Here is a 22,206-nt window from a genome sequence, read left to right as displayed (position 1 = left end):
AAAAATACTGAACTGAAGCCTATAGATATACACTTGAGAAAAGATAACTCTTGATGGAATGACATTTGTAACAGTGAAATACAACACCCAACGGGCCACATTGGGCGTGTATTTGGTAAAAACAGGAGGGCCAACATTGTGGGGCCGTGATTGGCTGAGACAACTCCAACTTGACTGGAGATCCGCCCACCATTTGTATGCCACATGTCCTGCAGTAGAATCAACTGAAAGCCAATTAAGAAAGGTACTGGATGATGCCACAGCAGGGCTCAAGGATGGCACTGGAGAATTCAAACATATCAAGAGTAAAATTAGTGTTGAATGAAAATGCCGCATCCAAATTTTACAAAGCCCATCTGGTTCTTTATACCATCCATGATAAAGAGCCAGTGACCTGGATCGCATGACTGCTGAAGGAAGGAATTCTTTCCAAGGCTGAGTCGAGCCCATGGGCAATGCCAGTGGTCCCAGTAGTGAAGAAGGATTGGTCTGTTAGGATCTCTGGTGATTTTAAGGTCACCACCAACCCAATACTGAAAATAGATCAATACTCTCTGCCAAGGATAGAGGAAATACTTGCAAACCCTTCTGGAAGAGAACACTTCAGCAAAGTGCACTTAGCTGAGGCCTACCTACAGATGGAAATGGAAGAAGAGTCCAAACCGTTTCTTGCCATAAACACTCACAAAAGGCTTTATTACTATAATAGGCTTATTTCTGGAGTAGCATCTGTACCTGTACTCTGGCTGAAAGCTATGGATCAGGTGCAACAAGGCTGTCCAGGTACTCAGTGTTACCTTGATGACAGCATTGTTACCAGTGAGGATGACAACCAACATCCTCAAAACCTAAAGATAGTGTTAAAAAGACTGGAAGATTATGGACTCAGGATGTGACGCAACAAATATGAGTTATTTAAACCGAGCATCACTTAATGTGCTCACATCACTGGTGCACAAGAATTTACGCAAGAATGCTGCAAAACTTCAAGCAGTGGTGAATGCCCCAGGACCAAAAGATATGTCACTGTTGAAATCCTTTTTAGAATATGTCAACTACAGCAGGTTGCTACCAACTATGGTGACTGTTCTCCACCTCTTGAACTCATATTCTCCCTAATACAAATCGAAAGTCTCACCATTACCACAGAGGTGATCCTAAGAAAATCCAAAAAAGACTCCACACTGTCTCAGGTCTATATGGCAACCCAAAATGGGCAGAATGTGCAGTAGAAATTCCAGTTGCTCCATTTTTACCAGTGCTGGGATGAACTTGCTTTTGGAATGTGTGATTGAGAGATGTTGCCTCATCCAAACTGAGAGCTAATATGTTTGAGGAGCTACATGCTGGTCATCTGGTATAGTCAAAATGAAAGATTGAGAAGAAATGGGAATAGACAAGGCAATGTGAAGTGACTTTCCAAAAGACTAAACAAATGGTGATGTTGAATATTATACTCAGACATTATGATCCACATCGTCCAATGAAGCTTGCCTCTGATGCCTCGCCTTATGTTATAGGTGTTGTCATATCATGTTTTGTGAATGAGGGAAGTACATGCCCCATAGCCTTTGTATCATGTACCCTTACTGCTGCAGAGACAAATTATGCACAGATTGACAGAGAGGCCTTGTGATCGGTTTGGGGTGTAAAATGTTTCAACCAATACCTGTATAGGAAAGAGTTTACTCATATTACTGATTATCAACCACTAGTGTCCATTTTCAGTCCTCTGAAGGGTGCTCCACTAACAACAGCAGCATGAATGCAGAGATGGGCTCTGTGTCTTGGAGGACACAATTACAAGATTGAATTCAAGCAGACAACTAATCATGGAAAAGCTGATGGATTGTCCTGTTTGCCTTTAGAAAAGGAAATGTCTGAAAAACTTACAAAAGAGGATATTTCTCTTGACGTATTCTCCCTAATACAAATCGAAAGTCTCACCAGTACCACAGAGGTGATCCAAAGAAAATCCAAAAAAGACTCCACACTGTCTCAGGTCTATACGGCAACCCAAAATGGGCAGAATATACAGTAGAAATTCCAGTTGCCCCACTTTAACCAGTACTGGGATGAACTTGCTCTTGGAATGTGTTGCTTTATGTAGTGATTGGGAGATGTTGTATCATCCAAGCTGAGAGCTAATATGTTTGAGGAGCTACATGCTGGTCATCTGGTATGGTCAAAATGAAAGTGTCGGCTTGAAGCTTTGTCTGACGACCTGGGATAAATCAGCAGATTGAGCAACTTGCCATGCACTGTTTGGGATGCCAATACCTCACTCTGGTACGACTGTCAGCCTTGGCTCAGTACCAGCAACCCTCAGTCTGGGTCAGGCACTTATTGATTCAACCCTTGTTCTGAAAAGTTGTAAGTGAAATGAACATTTCATTGAATCAGTGAAATAATGCTGTAGCTTTCAAGGAGATGCTAAATACAGGCAAAATCTATGTTCCAGAAGATGGAAAGAATCAAAGATTTACATTGCTATGACACAGCTAAATTTCATCTTTAAACGAATCATAGATTAGGAGAGATTTTTCAATCATTGTTTTGTCTCATTTGCCATAGCCACTGAATGACAGGTTCTGATAAGAAATGACACTGCTTCATCTCAAACTATGTTCTCAGAATTTCAGTGGATGTTGAATGTCTGCGTGAGCCTATTATTTACTACTCAGAGATATAAAAACATGACTGTAAAAAATCCTGATTTCATGTTGTTCACGGCATCACGATTTTCTGAGGTACATTACACCCAAAAAGTACTTTTTAATTTACTTTTTATAATGTAGAAAATATACTGGCAATTTGTGCTGAGGAAGTTTCCACAATCAGCTTGAGGAACAAATATAAAAGCACATTGTGGAAAAATGTAAAAGCAACCAATGTGTTGTGGCAAATGAACTTAATTTCCCCAATATGAACTGGAACTTCCTTGGTTTAGATGGGGGAAATTTAAATGTGTCCAAGAGGGGTTTTTTGAAACAGAAGTAAATAATCCATCCAGGGAACGGGCAAATTAGGCCTTTTATTGAGAAATGAGCCTGGACAGGTGATTTGGAAAGAATTTTGAGTAAGATAGTTGTGAATAGGATCAGTCTGGACTTGGGGTTGGGAAGCAAATGGCTAAATTGGGGACAGGTAATTCGGACAATATTACGCAAGATCTGGGGAGAGTTAATTGGGGGCAGTTGTTATTGAAGAAGTCCACATCTGATGTGTGGGAATCATTTAAAAAGCAGCTGATCAGAATTCAGGACAGATATCCTCTAGTGAGAAAGAAAGACATAAGCGGTAAGGTTTAGGAACCATGGATAATACAAGATGTGGTAAATGTCATTTTAAAAAAAGGGGGGAGAAAAAGGCATTTGCTGCATCTGGTCTGGGAAGCTGAGATCAGACAAGGCCCTTAAAGACTGTAAAGAAAACATCAAAGGACTCAAGCAGGAAATCAGGAGGGCAATTAGAGGCCACAACATGCCCTTGATGAGTAGGATTAAGGAAAATCCCCTCGCATTTCATATATACATTAAAAACAAAAGGATGACTAGGTACACAATAGAACTGTTCCAGAATCAAGGAGAAATTTGTGCCTGGAGTCAGAAGAAGAGCATGAAGTGCTAACTAATGACCTTCTATTGGAATTCACCAAGGAGGAAAACATGGAGGATAGTGAAAATCAACGTGACAGTTCCCTAATCTTCTAGGTATGTTGATAGCAAGACAAAAGAAGTGCTAGATCTCTCGAAGAATAATAAGGTAGAAAAGTCTCCAGTACCTCATGGGATCAATCCTACGTTATTAAGAGAGGCAAGAGAGAATATTGCTGGGGTCTTGGTGGAGATCTTTTTATCCTTTCTAAGCACAGGATATGAGCAGAGGAATGGAGAATTACTAATATTATTATTTTGCTTAAGTAGAGTAAGAGGGATAATCCAACTAATTATAAACCAGTGAGCCTTATTTCAGTGGTAGAGAGGTCTGGAAAAGATTCTTCGAGATATGATTTACTTGCTTTTGGAAAAGCACAGACATATTAAGCATAGGCTTATTAAGCATAGTCAGTATGGTCTTGTACAAGTAGGCCATCTATTAAGAACTTGTTTTTTTTTGAAGAGATGATTGATGAGGGTAGGACAATGGATGTTGTCTATGTGGTTTTTTGCAAGGCATTTGACATGGACCCTTATGGTAGGGTGATTCAGAAGATCAAGTATATGAGACAGTGATTTGGTAGATTAAATTCAAATTTGGCTTGGCCATAGAAAATACAGGAAAGTGGTGGAGAGCCACAGAAATGGCAGAAAGGGTATAATCCAGTCAGGTGGGTTATGTAACACACATCAAAGTTGCTGGTGAATGCAGCAGGCCAGACAGCATCTCTAGGAAGAGGCACAGTTGACGTTTTGGGCCGAGACCCATCGTCAGAACTAACTGAAGGAAGAGCTAGTAAGAGATTTGAAAGTGGGAGTGGGAGGGGGAGGGGGAGATCCAAAATGATAGGAGAAGACAGGAGGGGGGGGGGGGGGGATGCAGCCAAGAGCTGGACAGGTGATTGGCAAAAGGGATATGAGAGGATCATGGGACAGGAGGCCCAGGGAGAAGGAAAGGGTTATGTTGCACTTTGGGATGTCAAATGTGAAAGAATGGTGTGCAGTGAATGGCAACACTTTTAAATGCATTGATAAACAAAGGAATCTTGGGGTGCAAGTCCATAGTTTCCTGACTGTGACAATGCAAGTAGATCTGATGGTAAAGAAGTCATTCAGAAGGCTTCCTTTCTTTGGTACAGTTCTGGTCACCACACTTCAGGAAGGCTTTGGAGAGGTTGCAGTAAAGAGGAACTAGGAGGCTGCCTGTATGAGACAACATTAGCTATAAGGAGAGACTGGACAAAGTTGGATTGTTTTCTCTGTTGCATCAGAGCCTGAGGGGAGAGTTTACAGAGATATGAGAATATTGGTAGGGTAGATGGTTTTCCCACACTGGAAATGTCATGCATTAGTGGGCATAGCTTTAAGCTGAGAGATGGAGGTTTACATGAGCTGTGTGAGGTATTTTACACAGTAGGTGGTATGCACGTGGACTGTGTTGCCAGAGTGGGAAAATGTAGATATGTTTGTAACTTTTGGGCACATTTGGACAGGCACGTGAGCATGCAGAAAATGGAGGCACATTTGGACAGGCACATGAGCATGCAGAAAATGGAGGGATAGAAATCGTGAGGGCAGACATAATTGTTTGATACAGAATCATTGTCAGCACAAACAAAATGGCCAAAGGGCCTGTTTCTATGCTGTGATGTACTGTTCAGTATTTTAATGATCAGACAATGCTGATGTAATGCACCAATATTAACTCTATCATGCAACTTCATATCATCAACACAACGTTTATACCCACCAATCACGTAAGCAGGTACTTATCATTAAATTTCCAGCACAGCATTCCTCATCTAATGCCACATTATAAGATTAATAGCCATCCAACAAACTTGGATGTAAAAAAAAAGTTCTTAGAATGTGCAAATGAAGTCTGTAAATATGATCACAATATTTAGTTTTCAATTGTATTTTTGTTTTACCTTGACTTGAAAATTCTAAACTGAAAGCTCTGATATTAATGTGTGTGCTTGTGTGTGTTTATGGGGATTGAAGAGCTCAAAGTTTACTTTATGCAAACTTTGTAAAAATCTGGTAAGCTAAGAAAAAAATTAGGCAGAGTTATGCATTGGGTTTAATCCTAAGCATCATTGACAATTTCACAGTCAGTCCTTTAATAGCACTACAGTAAATCAATTGATTGTAAGCAGCATTCTTCAAGAACTGGTTTAGTTATGACACAAAGGAATTGCAGGATGATACCTTTATTAATACAATGTAGTGATCAAAATTCTTTGAAGTTTTTCATGGAGCCTTTCGTAGTAGTCTCATACAACAGAATCTCCATTATTTTCTCTTTCAGAAAAGTGTTAGATTTCTTGTCAATTTAAAATCAATTTCCCATAGCCGTTACCCAAAATCATTATTTCGTCTACTTAAGCAGAAGATGAGATATTTGGTTTTGGAGAATGCTGTTCATCGCTTCTCTGCTGCACCACAAAATAACTAAACTTTTCTGTTTAATTGTATCAGCAATAGTTGTATATCTTTCAGATGTGTATGCAAAAGATTCTGGTTAACTGGGCCATTGGTTATTCAGTGCAGCTGCTTATTTGGGATGACTCTTAAAGAACAAAAACAAATTAAGAAAATAGCCAGCATTCCCTTCATTTATTTGTGAGACTATGTCTCTTAATTGCTGAAGTTTCTAACTAGCATCAGCCATATACACTCGTGTGGTCGTTATACCGCACTTAGAGTGAACAGTTTTTTAAATAGTGTCAGTTGTGTGTGTTTGTGTTCAAAAAGCAGTGATCTTGTCACTGATAGTTGGTGAGAAATGAGCAGTAAGATAATCTGGAACAGTTTTGCTCACTGTGGTTTCAAGCATTCAGGCTTGCAGATGCCAGAAATGGCTGGAATTAAAAATGAAATGATTTCACTATTTCAGCAAGTTAGGAACTATGAAGAATTTGAAGGTATTGAGAATTATATTGAAAATTACAATGAAAATAAAGATTTGGAGGATGCAATCATTGACAGTATTGTATGAAGGCAGTCCATTATCTTCACTAGGTATCAGCACAGATTTTGTTCATTTAGTCAATCAAAATAAGATGGCAGTATACACTGGATGAAATATTCCATCAATAGCTATTAGAAGGAACTAATACACAGTACTACAATTTTGTACTTCCAATTTGTCCTGTATGTCAATTAAAATGCATAATTTGCAGTTTAAAAAAAAACAAAATTGAGGTTTAGAACTAGTGTCAGGAAACATTTCAAATGGATGAACATGTGAGAAGATCAATTTTGGAGATTTCCACACATATATATGTGTGTGCCTATGCAGACAATGTACCTAGCACATGAAAAGGAAGAAAGATAATTTAGATGCAATGATATGTGTATGTATAAGGGTGCAGTTTTCAGTAAGAATTTGATAGCTGGACCTCCCAACACACAGGTGTTACAAAAGATACATGTTAGAGACTAAGTCTAAGGATTGCATTGCCAAATAAATATAAGGCATAGAGCATTGGCTGTAAAATTCATTTTTAGAGGTGTTATGTGAATGGTGCCATTAAGTATCTGCCTGAAACTGGGTCAGTGTGTATTGATTGTAACTGACCTATTGCTTTACACTTGTACAGGAGATGAACACACAGGCAACCACAAATTTTAAAAACATATTTAAAGTTCAAAAGTTCAAAGTAAATTTATTTGAAAGCACCCTGGACCAACAAGTTCAAGGCTATCAATTTATTATCCAATGGAAGGTCATAGGTTATAATCAGTGAAGAATTTCCATATGATGGATAATCTGAAGCATATCCTCAAACAAGGAGGTTTGACGTTTTATTCGTGGACAAGTAGTCCTGCTGAGGGACAACAGAGGTAATCAAAAGTGGCTACTTGGAAAGATTAAGGACAGAACTAGACCACTGTCCTATACAGTGGAGGTTGTGTCTGATATCATCTGGAGAGAACGCATTGATCAGATGAAGAGAGCAGAGTCAATTGTTAGAGAAAATAGGTGGCTACTGCTGTCAGAGCCACTTCCTGCCGTCTCTGAGTCAACTCGTCAATCACACGGAAGAGGCCCCGGAACCTGAGATTGCTTCACAGCCACAAGTCTCACCTGCCGAGCAGATTGAGCCCCCTTGTCAGGAAAGACGTTATCCCGCAAGAGGAGGAAATCCTCCACAGCAATTAAATCTTTGTCTGAATGGGACAATTTTAAATTTACTATGCTGTGGATGTCTTTTTATCGTAGTAGTACTAAATACTAAATATGTATTTAGTTGAGTTGGAGCTGCATATAGTTGAGATGCATTTTCTATTGTGTTGGAGTTTATACCTAAGCAGGAAAGAATGTAGTGAATTTAATATTTCAGTGATATTTGAATAATCTTGTGTGTGTGTGTGTGTGTGTGTGTGTGTGTGTGTGTATATGTATGTATATATATGTAGCCCCCCTGGTCAGCCTCAGGGTCGCTCGGCTCGCTGTCGTCTAGGGAAACAGCCTCTGCCCCGCCAAACTGGGTAATTAGTTTGTGTGGATGCTGTGTGATGTACCCCACCCCGCCCAAATAACAGACAATACACCAGATACGATTAAATGACTTACAGTTTATAGATATTACTGGAACTATATAATTAAGAGAGAATAAAATATAAAAGGAAAATAAAAGGCGCCACACTTATGAAAGTTCAAACTCTTCGTGCACCGTTGGAGCTCAAGGACCTTCTTCTTCACCCTGTGACCCCTCAGACCACCTCGACCGGCCGCCTGGGACCAACAACGGTGGTCGACCAGACGCTCCACGCGAGTCCGTCTCTGTCTCCTCGCTGAACGCCCTCCTCGGGGTCCGACCCTGTTAGCGGACATCACAGCACATCGTCCATCCTCTGTCTCGCTCTCCCACCTTCTCCCCCAAAACCCCGCGCATACAGTATCTTCAAATACACCAAAACCATAACAACTATCCCAATTGGTTAATAGCATTCTCTTATCACACTCTAAAGCAAAACAAGCTGCTAGCGCAAACTTTCTCTGCGTTTAACAACAAAGCCGCATTCCCCAGCTTAACATAACAAAGACGCCATTTTAATTAGCCTCCGCAGTAACATAAAAATTGAAACCCCCTTACATATACATATCAATTAAGTATTATTGTTTGTTTAAATAATCTGTTTAAATTTTGTTTAATTACAGGTTATATGTATAAATATGTGAGTTGCATGCGTCCTCACACTGCCATGTGATACGTGCAAACCTCACTTAAAGTAAACTTGAAGTATATGACTGACACAAAATACTTAGTTCAGTCACTATTTATTTGCCTCCAATACTACCTCTCTAGCGTCATTTTCCATTTACTCTCACCTTACTTTTATTCTTTATATACCTGGAAAAAAAACTTCTGGTATCCTCTTTTATACTATTGACTATCTTAGATTAGATTAGATTATGAGGACACTCAGTCCTCATTTATTGTCACTTAGTAATGATACAATGTTCCTCCAGTATGATATCACAGAAACACAAGACAGACCAAGACTAAAACTGACAAAAACCACATAATTATAACATATAGTTACAATAGTGCAAGGCAATACCGCAATTTGATGAAGAGCAGACCATGGGCGCGGTAAAAAAAGTCTCAAAGTCCTGTTAGCCCCATCATCTCACACAGACGGTAGAAGGAAGAAAAACTCTCCCTGCCATGAACCTCCAGTGCTGCAAACTTGCCGACGCAGCACCCTGGAAGCACCTGATCACAGCCGACTCTGAGTCCGTCTGAAAACTTCGAGCCTCCAACCAGCCCTCCGACACCGAGCACTGAGCACCATCTCTGCCGAACGCTTTGACCCCAGCCCCAACCGCCAAGCAACAGGCAAAGCCGAGGATTCAGGGCCTTCCCCTCTGGAGATTCTGGATCACACAGTAGCAGCGGCAGCGAAACAAGCATTTCAGAAGATTCACCAGATGTTCCTCTGTGCTTCTCACATCCGTCTCCATCAATTCAGGATTGTGCACGGCATCCTACTTGACAGATAACAGATATTTATTCCGGAGTGGCCGCTGCGTCACGCCACCATCTTCTATTGTTTCATATTTCTCTTCCTTCTCTTACCTTCATATTTCATCTTTTCTCACTATATTCATTTTTAGTTGCCTTCTGTGGGTTTTTAAAAGCCTCCCAATCCTCTAACTTCCCACTCAGTTTGCTATCTCATATGCCCTCTCCTTTGCTTTTATGGTGTCTTTGGCTTCCCTTGTCAGGCTGTTTTAGGTTTTTTTTGCATGGTAAATTAGTCCTAAATTTGATGCTAGATCTCAAACATCAAGGTGTATGGCTTTTCAGGGTTGATGGAATTGAATGTGCTCTTGTTGAGTTCCCATTCACTCCCCTAAGTTGCGGTGAAGCCACTTGTTATTTTGTTTGTAATGGTTTAGCTACTTGTTTCTTTGTCGTGGATTGGATTGCCAACCCATTTGACAGGACAGTTAAAATCTTGTATTTAGCTGGGGAAGTGGAGTCACATATACTCACCAGAAATGGATAGAACATGTTGGAAAAATGAAAAAAAAATACTGGAAAGTTGAAATAGAAATGTTGGAAACAATATACAACTCAGACAGCGTCTGTGGTGAGAGAAGCAGAACTAAGATTTCAAGCCAGTGTATGTTTTATAAACCCTGTTATGGTTCTACGGTAACTTTTATTCAAAGTGCCTTTTTATTTCCAGATTATAACAGGGATTTCAAATTTTCACATGACAAAATAACATTGAAATTTAGCCATCGCTGCTCATGATTTTCTAAACTTTTTGTTTGGAAATTTACATAATTCATTTCTCTGATTCTTTGATATTCCACAGTGCCATTGTTACAAAATTAGCTTTTCTATTTGAATTTTCCGTATCTAATTCTTGATCACATTTATTAGAAATTACATATTTAATTTAACTCTTGGACTATGAGCCAAAGGTTCGTATTATATCATTCATAGCCAAGAAAACATTTGTGAATGAAAGGTATTTGAACTCTGAATTGTGAAAACAATAAATTGTACTGATAATGTAAAAGGTGAGGTGGAAAGTCACTATTTAGTTACAAGAACTATCACACTTCTGGTAGGTACTATTGTCTATGAAATAGACATTTTGGAGATATTTCTGATTTGTCTTTATCTGTGTGATGTTATACAGTAGTTATTTCAACATTTCTGGCTTAGAAAATTTGTTTGAGAAATCATTGTGATATATCCATTTTCTCAGTTCAAGTCCTATTCTAGAAATGTCAGCACATTTGAGAATGTGCTACATCTCTGAGGTGTTGACTTTGAAAGAACATTAAAATAATTTTTGATCTGAACTGCATATAAAAGAATCTATGACATTATTTGAAAAACAGGGAATTAATCTGTGGTAAATCATAAACACAAGAAAATCTGTAGATGCTAATAATCCAATGTGACACACACAAAATGCTGGAGGAACGCAGCAGGTCAGGCAGTACCTATGGAAAAGAGTAAGCAGTTGACATTTCGGGCCGAGCCCTTGTGAGTCCTGGCATTTATTTCGAAAAGTTAACCAACATTCTTAAAGGAAATCAAATTAATTTGCTGTAATTGTAAAAGAGCTATTTTTCTGGACCAAGACATTTGCTTAGAATTAATTCCTCTTGTCCCCCCACAACTATGCCTTCTTTGCTCAGAAGTAGAAAGAAATTTCTCTTGTTCCTTGCATCCCTGAGTAAGGCAATGAAGTCAGGATGGTGGTTATAGGCAGAACTATGCAGATGGGCTTCCCCCCATTGTTCCCACCCCCAAGTCTCTCCAGACACCGTGGTTGCCTTTGATAGGAGGCAAAGCAGGAGTGCAGAATTGTCTCCCGTCCAAACCCTGTGACTTTAACCATTTTTAAATGTTGCTCATATCCTGAGGCAGTTAAAAATTAATAAAAGTTGAAGTAAATAATTTAGGAAAAGATCTGTAGGTTTGAGTCCCTGTTGAAATCAGTGGGCACAGGATCAGACAGACAATTTTCCCAGAGCAATCTTGAGCATTTCCAACAAAAATGGATTCAATGGGAAGTGGCATGTCAATAAAGAAATTGTCTTTTGAGCTGCTGCCTCACTTAAACAATCTCAGATACATATTTTGCGCCAGTGTTGAGACTCTAGCAGTGGCTTATGCAAAATGTGCAGTCACCTAGTGAGAGTTTTTGCATAAAGTAGTCTCTACCCTTGATGGTGAGTCTTTGAGTGGAGCAGAGCAGCATGAGTACATATGAGGACCCACCTTAGAACTCCAGAACTACCATGAAAATACTGGGAATCAATTACTAGCAGCAGACTAAGCCAAGTCTCCATCAAAGCATGATGAATTACAAACAGGAAATACTGGAAGTACTTAGCAGATCAGGAAGTATCTATGGAGGGAGTAACAGACAATATTTAAGGTCAATTGTTTCATCGGAACTGGGAAAATATAGAAATGAAGCATAACTAATAATATTTTTCATTGTGAATGTTTTTTCCTGATATTTGGAAACACTCCTAACCTTTTAATGGTTTTAGAATTATTAAGAAAATATACTGTTCGTGAAGGCAAAGCAGTTAAATGAACTTTAATCACTATAGTTTTCTATTTGAATAGGGTAAAAAAAATTGTAAGTAAGCAAGTGTTGAAAATCTACCCTTGGACATCATGTTCATTCCTCTTTGTTTAAGTGAATTGAAACATTGTTCCTGTATTGTAACCTGCCATAAATTGTTTGGTGAAGTGACTCCCCAGTCCTAATCTTAGTGAAGTGACATAACATCCTATCATGCCATTGGCCTCGAGGAGTTCAGTGTCAATCAGATTCCAACATGTTGTCAGACTCTAGCACATTGCCAATTTCCACGTTTGTGTGCTCAGTGGGTGAATCTTGAAATTTGTGAGAAATCAGAGGTACCTCCCTGCAATATCTAAGCCAATATTTTTAAGTTTATTTGGAAGGTAAGACACATCTGACAAATTTTCTGGCACTGGGAGGACTAGACATAAAAGCAAAGATATATTTCTTGGGTTTTATAAAGTATTAGTCAGACTGCATCAGTTGCTTTATAAACAATTTTGGGCTCCATATCTAGTGAGAGATGTGCTGTTCCTGGAGAGGGTCCAGCAGGGCTTCAGAAAAGTGACCCTAGGAAAGAAAGTCTTAATCTATGAGGATGCCTGATTCTTTAGAGCAGTACTCAATGGAGTTCAGAAGGATAAGAAAAGATGCCTTTGAAACCAACGAAATATTGAAAGGCCTGGATAGAGTGGATGTGGAAAGGACACTTCCATTGAGAGGGGAGTCTAATACACCACAACGGGCAACAGTAGAATGGTGCAGAAAGAACAGGGATCCTCACTTACTGTTTTTGTTCACAACTGCGACCTATCATTGGGGTCAGGCTTGCTCTTAATATTTTGCTGCCTCTACCAAGACTTGTACAGGACGGAGGTGACTGACATTTGTGGCAGCTTATCATAGCAAGAGATAGCAGTGAACATTTTAAATAAATAAGCATGCTTTTATGGCCTTGAAAGGGCTGTTTGTTTTGTCTAAGAATCTCCCTTCAAATGCAGTTCAGCAATTTCCTCTGGTGGTAACTGAAGAGAGAGAACGGCAGAATTTTCTTAGACTGTTTCAAATCATGTCTGAGAAGTAAATATTTTCTGAGTTTTTAAACTGGGAGAGAATATTGAAAGATTAATTTAAGTTTCTGCACTTGACTCTTCATAAGATTATTGCCTATAATAATCTTCTTTCATTTTCATGTTGACAGGTGAGGAATGATTTAACCAGTGAACTGGAGAAAGCAGATATTCAAATTGCAGACACTGAGAGCTTCTCTAATGATCCTTGTATGAGCGTCAGAAAGCTCAGGGTAAGTAAGGGGAATGCTAACATTTACCATTTAATGTCTTTTATTAATCTGAAGTAATGGGTAAATTTGAAATGTTGTCAACTTACACATCATGTGTTTTTTAACATTCTAATAAGAGGAAAATTCTACTCTAATTATGTTCAGAATTCAATTAATGTGAATTTAGAAATCATTGGCTGATCAGGTTTCTCTAAAATATAACTGAGCATAAAATGGTGCTGTTCAAAATAGATAGTGATATTCGATGAAGATATTATTTCCCTATTCATTTTTTTTGTGATCATCAAGAATTAGAACACAGAACATGCAATATACAACAGTATAGCACAGGAACAGGCCCTTCGCCTCACAATGTTGTGCCAAACCAAATAAATTGGAAACCAAATGGTCATTTAAGCTTATTCCTTATGCCTACAGAATGCCCATATCCCTCCATTTTCCTCACATTCACGTGCCTATCTAAACATTTCTTAAGAAGTCCCTAATTTATCTGCCTCTGCTACCATCCCAGGCAGCACATACCAAGCACCCACCACTCTGTGTAGAAAAAAAAAACTTGCTTCTCACAATTCCTTTAAAATTACCTCTTCTCACCCTAAATGCATGCCCTCTGATATTAGACATTTCAATTCTGGGGCAAAGCTACCGTCTATTTGCTCAATATATGCCTCCCATAATTTTATAAACCTCTATCAGATCTCCCCTTGGCCTCCACCACTCCGGAGAAAACAGTGTTGCCAAGTGTGTCCAACTTCTCAATATAGCACATCCTAGTAAACCTCTTCTGCACCCTCTCCAAAGCATCAACATCCTTACTATAATGGGGCAACCGGATCTCTATGCAATACTCCAGAGGTGGCCTAACTAGAGTTTTATGAAGCTGCAACATAACTTACTGACTTTTGAATTCAGTTCCTCAACTAATAAAGGCCATATGGCTTCTAAACCACCCATAACACCACCAATGTGTAGCCACTTTCTCTGAACTTGGACACAAGAACCCTCTCCTCATCAACACTGTTAGGATCTTGCCCTTAATAGTTTTCTATTGCTTTACATTTGACCTACCAAGGAGCAACAGTTCATATTTGGCTGGGTAAACTCCATCTGCCATTTCTCCATTCATATCTGCAACTGATCTATATCCCACTGTATTCTTTGCCAGTCATCTGCACTATCCATAACACCACCAATCTTTGTATCATCCACTAATTTACTAACTGACCCATCTACATTTTCATACAGGTCATTAACATGCATCACAAACAGCATAGGTCCTTGTAGAACACCACTAATCACAGATTTCCAGCTAGGATAGGTCCCTTCAACCTCCACCTTCTGTCGTTGATAGTCAACCATGCATTTTAATCTTCTAACTGAGCCTCCCTTGTCACTGTACTAAAAGCTATGTAGACAACATCCACAGTTCAAACTTCACCAATCACCTCATCAAAAAACAAAATCAAGTTAGTAAGACAAGACTTGCCCAGCACAAAGCCATACTGGCTCTCTCTAATTAGACCATGGTTTTCCAAATGTTCATGAATCCGAACTGTAAGAATTCTCTATAGTAACTTCCCTACCACTGATGAGGAACTCACTGTTCTATAGTTTCCAAATTATGCCTGGTTTCCTCCTTTGTCAATGGATGAACATTAGCTACACACCATTCTTCCCGCACCTCAACTGTGGCTAGAGAGGGCACTAAAATATTGGACAAGGCCCCAGCAATCTCTTCACTTGCCTCTCTCAATAACCTGCAGTATATCCCCTCAGGCCCTGTGTGTTGCGGATTTAATATTTCAGTAGCATTGTAAATATATAGTTTGATTAAAGATTCTTTGCTGTTTACGTAATCCATTATGGGTTATATGTAAAAGTACGTGAATGACATATGTCAACACGCCACCAACTCATAACAGTGTGCCTCACTAAAGTAAAAAAGTAGGCATTCGTCTCCTTGCTCCATGTTTTTCCTTCAATTGGAGGTACAAAATATAATAATGACAACAAGTATTGCAGGGATGTGTGCTTAGCCCCCTGCTCTTCTCTTTACACCTACGTCTGGGTGGCTACGTACAGCTCCAACACCATATACAAGTTTGCTGATGATACCACTGTTGTGGGCTGTATGATAGGTGGTGATGAGTCAGCATACAGGAGGGAGATTGAAAATTTGGGTGAGTGGTGTAATAACAACCTCTCACTGAATATCAATAAGACCAAGGAATTGATTCTAGACTTCAGGAAACTGGAGGTCCATGAGCCAGTAATTATCGGAGGATCAGAGGTGGAGAGGGTCAGTAACTTTAAATTCCTGAGTGTCACTATCTCAGATGACCTGTCCTGGACCCATCATATAAATATATTTGTGAAAAAAGCACAACAGCACCTCTACTTTCTCAGGAGTCTATGCAGATTCGGCATGTCATCAAAAACCTTAGCTAAATTCTATAGATGTGTGGTTGGAAGTGTGCTGGCTGGCTGCATTATGGTATAGTATGGGAACACCAATGCCTTTGAGCAAAAAAAGTAGTGAATTCAGCCCAGAACATTACAGGTAAAATCCTCCTGACCACTGAGCACATCTACATGAAATGTTGCCTTAGAAAGGCAGCATCCATCACCAAAGATCTTCACCACCCAGAGCATAAACTTTTCTCACTGCTGCCGTCAAGTAAAAAGTACAAGGGCCTCAGGATTCACACCACCAGGTTCAAGAACAGTTACCAGCCCTTAACCATCAGGCTCTTGAACAAAAGGGGGTAACTGCACTCATTCTACTTCTGTTGTTCCCACAAATGATGATCTCACTTTCAGGACGGTCAAAAAATTTACTCTGTTTTTATCATATTTTACTGTAAAAGAATTTTGTCACCAATTTACTGTGAGAGACTTTACTCTGTTAGGCAACAGAAATAAACACATTGACCTTGGTGAAAGGTTAATCCCTTTATTACGTGATCACAGGGAGCCATTGTCCTAAGACTCCATCAATGTCAGTTTACATCGTAAACTTATGCAGTAAATTTTGGGCAATAGCCAACAGCTAAGCATACTTGGACAGTGATTTCAAGAAGCACTTGTTGCGTATCAACAAGTCTACCAATATTCCTGTGTGAAACGCAAAGTTCGAAATGCACTTCTACAATCAGTTCTTCTGTTTGCTAGACAATCTCAGAAAAAGGTTAACAATACCTCATTGCCGGCATGATTTATTGCTAGTTATTGTTAGCTCGCACAAGCAAGGCAGCAGATGCATCTTATCCTGTCACCTTCTGCACCTTCATTCTGGTAGAAATCTATGGATCAGGTACTGCAAGGCTACCCTGGCACACAGAGTTACCTGGAAGACATCATTGTTACTAATGATGATGACAAGGAGCATCTCCAAAATCTCAAGACAATGTTGAAAAGAATAGAAGAATATAGGCTCAGAGAATGAAGTAACAAATGTGAACAAGAAGTCCTTTTTAGGATAATCAATCACTATAACAGGTTCCTGCCAAACCTGGCTAATGTGTCCACCCCTTGAACTCATCACTACAGATCAGGAAGGAACAGGCAAAGCAGCGTGAGATGGCTTTCTAAAAGATAAAGTAAATGGTGACTGTATTTACACATTATGATTCACATTGTCCAGTGAAGGGGTCTAGGTGCAGTCATATCACGTGTTATGAGTGATGGAAGTGTAGACCCCAAGGTTATGTATGAGGAACATCTGGCAGCTCTTGGGCTGTATTCCCTGGAGTTCAGGAGATTGAGGGGGGATCTCATAGAAACCTTCCAAACGTTAAAAGGCCTGAACAGATTAGATATGGTAAAGTTATTTCCCATGGTAGGGGATTCTAGGACAAGAGGGCACGACTTCAGGATTGAAGGACGTCCTTTTAGAACTGAGACGCGGAGAAATTTCTTTAGTCAGAGGGTGGTAAATCTGTGGAATTTGTTGCCTTGAGTGGCTGGGAAGGCCAAGTCATTGGGTGTATTTAAGACAGAGATAGATAGGTTCTTGATTAGCCGGGCCATCAAAGGGTATGGGGTGAAAGCAGGGGAGTGGGGATGACTGGAAGAATTGGATCAGCCCATGATTGAATGGCGGAGCAGACTCAATGGGCCGAATGGCCTACTTCTGCTCCTATATCTTATAGTCTTATATTCTTTGCATCACATTCCCTTACTGCTGCAGAGTAAATTTACGCATAGATTGGCATGAAGGCTTTGAGTCTTGATTGTGGTGTAAAACATTTCAACCAGTACTTGCATGGGAGAGACTTTACCCTCGGTACTGCTCATCAACCCCTGGTGTCCGTTTTCGAACCACAAAAGGGTATTCCACTAACAGCAGCATGAATGCAAAGATGGGCTGTTTCTTGGAGGACACAATTACAAATGAATTCCAGAGGACGACTAATCGTGGAAATGCGTTGTCCCATTTACCCTTGGAAAAGGAACTTTCTGAAAAATTTGCAGAAGACCACATTCCTATTCTCCCTAATGCAATTTGAAAGTCTCGCTATTAGGCTGGAGATAATACAAAGGGAAACCAGAAAAGACCCTACACTGTCTCACGTGCACATGGCAACCAAAATGGCTGTAATGTACAGCAGAAACCACAGTTCCCTTATTCTTACCAGCTCTGGGATGAACTTCCCCTTAACTCAGTTTGCCTTATGTGGAGATTGAGAGTTGTTGTACCATCCAAGCTGAGAGCTAAAGTGTTGGAGGAGCCAAATGCTGGTCACCTAGGCATGCTTAAAAAGAAAGCTTTGGTGCAACGATTTGTCTAGTGGCCTGTGAGATATTAGCATATCAAACAGCTTGCCATGCACTCTTTGGGATGCCGGCAAGTCCGCAACATGCCAAGAGCAGCTTGGAAAAGAAAGGTGTCCAGAGTTGTCAGAACCACTTCCTGCAGTTGCAGAGTCAACACCAACAACGACTGCCGAGGAGACCCCAAAACCAGAGATGGTTTCACAGCCACAAGTCCAACCTGCCAAGTAAAGTGACCAGTGACTTCTCTTGTCAGGAAATGCGTTAATCCACAAGAATAAGAAATTCTCCTCAGCGATTAAATATTTAGGCCTGAATAGGACAACTTAACATTTACTGTGCTGTGGATTCTATACAGTAGTTGTATTATAAGTGCATCTTTATTAAGTTGGAGTTTATAACTAAGCAGGGAGGAGTGTTGTGCATTTGATATTACGAACATCTTGTTTGTTTAAGCATTCCTTGTTTATATAATTCATTATGGGCTAAATGTAAAAGTACATGAATGGTATTTGTCATCATGTCACCACGTCATAAAGGTTCACCTTAATAAAATAAAAAATGAAGCAGACACTCATCTCCTGGCTTTTTTTTCTTTCAGTTGGTATTCTGTTTTAGAGTTACTAGACATAACACTGGAGACTTAGCCACATTAAAGCACCTTAAGAGACCCAACGTTATTTATTCCTTGACTTCAATATGCCCTAGCACATTAATACTCTTGGCACTGATTTCCCTGTCCTCCACATCCTTCTTGGTAAATACTGATGTAAAGTACTCAGTAAGGATTTCACCCACATCCTTTGCATCCAAGCAAATGTTCCCTAATTTATCCTTGAGTTGTTCCACCCTCTCCCTAGTTATTCTCTTATTTTTGATGTATGTATAAAGTGCCTTGGGATTCTGTTTAATCCTACTTGCCAAGGACTTTTCATGGCCTCTCCTGGCTTTCCTAATTCACTTCTTGAGTTTTTTTCTCTGGCTTCTTTATAATCCCTAAGTGCTCCGTTTGATTCTAGCTTCCTAAGCTTCACATACTTTTCCTTTTCCTTTTTCTTCTTGATTAAATTCTTCACTTCCCTCAACATCCAAGGTTCTCTTTGAAACATAGAAAACCTACAGCCCAGAAAGCTGTTACAACATTGCACAAACTCATCCAACAGAGATGAGGCAGGAAGAAATGCTTGTATTTAAGGATGAAGACTCTTAACAGGAGGGAAAAGAGGCATAGGAAGTTTGTGAGGAAGAAAAGAAAACACTCTTTAATTAGCTTGTATTATCGGCACTTATGTTATTATTAAGGAGACCTCAGTTTTGTGCATTCTATATGTCTGTGCTGCTTCCTGCAAGTCTCAGGGTTAGAATTCTTAATGTTTCTACTACATCAAGTTAATTGCAATGGCATTTGTGCTCTAAGACAGAGAGAAGGTGGGAGAAATATAGAATCTTCCTGCTGTATTTGTTAAAGTTGTAATTGTATGTGTACCTCAATGATTTTCCATGTGTTGGGAACTTTAGACTGAGCAAAGAGATTCTTCTTTTGGAGAGGATGGAATGAAAACAGTGAAAACATTATTTATTCCTTTGCAACTCATTACACCTTCCTGCATCAACCACGCAGAATGACTCATCTCCCAATCTTTCCTGCCTGGACGTCCATTGGTGATGCAGCATCAGCTCTATTCTTTCCATGAAGATATTTTTGAAATGCTTGTTATCACTTGGAAGGAGATCATTCAACTTACTTAGTCTTTGCCAGATCCCAGTAGAGCAATCCCTTCAAACCTGTTCCCCTACTGTTTTATTCTCTACCACCACAGCAACGTATGAGTGTTATAATGTTGCTACTTCCAGAAACTGTCATTGCATTTTCCTATTGTCACCGTAAGGAAATGTTTACTTCTGGTTATTAACATATTACAGGTATCTTTTCGGAAATAATTCCTTGGAATATCAAACAAGTAAAGGTTAGTAAATAGGGTTCACACAATGAGAGACCTTAATATTAGCATTTTCAAAAAGTAATTGAATAGGTTTCAACCTTGTGGATTCATTGTGATTACCCACTGTGATAATTAACAACCTTGACACTTGGAATGCAGCCAAAGCTGTCATCAGCAAGTTTAAAGAAAGAAATGTTACTATATAGTCTAATGAAATAAGAGTATTTTAGCCTCACAATGCACAAACACTTTGGAATAAAAGAAAGTTTCTCCACAATATGTGATTTAGGACCCACAAACACCCAAACAACTCTTACTACAGTTAAACACTACTCTATAGAAATCTACAGCACATTACAGGCCTTTCGGCCCACAGTGTTGTGCTGAACATGTAACCTACTGTAGAAACTGCCTAGAATTTCCCTAAGCATAGCCCTCTATTTTTCTTAGCTCCATATACCTGTCTAGAGTCTCGTAAAAGGCCCTATCATATCCGCCTCCACCACCGTCACTGGCACTGCATTCCACGCACCCACGACTCTTTGCGTGAAACACTTACGTCTGACATCCCCCTAGTACCTACTTCCAAGCACCTTAAAACTTTGCCCCCTTGTGTTAGCCATTTCAGTCCTGGGAAAAGGACTCTGGCTATCCACACAATCAATGCCTCTCATTATCTTATACACCTCTATCAGGTCACCTCTCATCCCCCGACACTCCAAGGAGAAAAGGCCAAGTTCACTCAACCTATTCTCATAAGGCTTACTCTCCAATCCAGCAATGTAAATCTCCTCTGCACACTCTCTATAGTATCCACATCCTTCCTGTAATGAGGTGACCAGAACTGAGCACAGTACTCAAAGTGGGGTCTAACTAAGGTCTTGTATAGCTGTAACATTACCTCATGTGTCTTGAACTCAATGCCACGGTTGAAGGCTAACACATCCTACGCCTTCTTTACAACACTGTCAAACTGTCAGCATCACTGTCAGTAGCTTTGAATGTCCAATGGACATGGACCTCAAGATCTCGCTGATCCTCCACACTCCCAAGAGCCTTAGTATATTCTGTCTTCAAATTTGACCTACCAAAATGAACCACTTCATACTTAATTGGGTTGAACTCCATCTGCCACTTCTCAGTCCAGTTCTGCATCCTATCAATGTCGCTCTGCAACCTCTGACAACCCTCCAGACTATCCACAACATCTCCAACCTTTGTGTCATCAGCAAACTTACTAACCAACCATTCGACTTCCTCATTCAGCTCATTTCTAAAAATCGCAAAGAGGAGGCATCCCAGCACAGATCCAGATCCCTGTGAAACACCACTGGTCACCTTACTTCATGCAGAATAAGTACCATCTACAGCTACCCTTTGGGCCTTCTGTGGGCAAGCCAGTTCTGTATCCACAAAGTAAGGTCTCCTTGGATCCGATGCCTCATTACTTTCTGAATGAGCCTTGCATGGGGATCCCTATCAAATGCCTTACTGAAATTCATATTCACTACATCCACTGCTCTACCTTCATCAATGTGTTTTGTTACATCCTCAAAGACTGCAATCAGGTTCGTAAGGCATGACCAGCCCTTGAAAAAGCCATGCTGACTATTTTTAATCAGGTTATGTCTCTCCAAATGCACATAAATCCTGCCTCTCAGGATCTTCTCCAACAACTTGCCCACCACTGAAGTAAGACTCACTGGTCTATAATTTCCTGGGTTATCTCTACTCCCTGTCTTGAACAGGAGAACAATATTTGCAACCTTCCAATCCTCTGAAGCAAAGATCGTTGCCAGAGACTCAGTAACCTCATCCCTCACTTTTCACAGTAGCCCAGGGTATATCTTGTCTGGTCCCAGCGACTTATCTAACTTAATACCTTTCAAAAGCTCCAGCACATCCTCTTTCTTAATGTCTATACGCTCAAGCTTTTCAGTCTGCT

The 22,206-nt window shown here is 39.9% G+C and overlaps 1 protein-coding gene across 3 annotated transcripts in view; it reads left to right on the top strand.

The window, feature by feature from the left end:
- gabbr2 (gamma-aminobutyric acid (GABA) B receptor, 2) overlaps positions 1 to 22,206 on the top strand; it is a 1,055,299-nt gene that overhangs the window by 695,307 nt on the left and 337,786 nt on the right. For all 3 annotated transcript variants that reach the window (XM_072253441.1, XM_072253440.1, XM_072253442.1), the window contains one exon: positions 13,444 to 13,545. In XM_072253441.1, the coding sequence (XP_072109542.1) occupies positions 13,444 to 13,545 (102 nt within the window). The remainder of the gene's footprint in view (positions 1 to 13,443; positions 13,546 to 22,206) is intronic.

The sequence above is a fragment of the Mobula birostris genome, chromosome 3 (genome assembly GCF_030028105.1).
Source record: "Mobula birostris isolate sMobBir1 chromosome 3, sMobBir1.hap1, whole genome shotgun sequence".
NCBI lineage: Eukaryota > Metazoa > Chordata > Chondrichthyes > Myliobatiformes > Myliobatidae > Mobula > Mobula birostris.
This window is presented reverse-complemented; position numbering and strand designations above follow the sequence as displayed.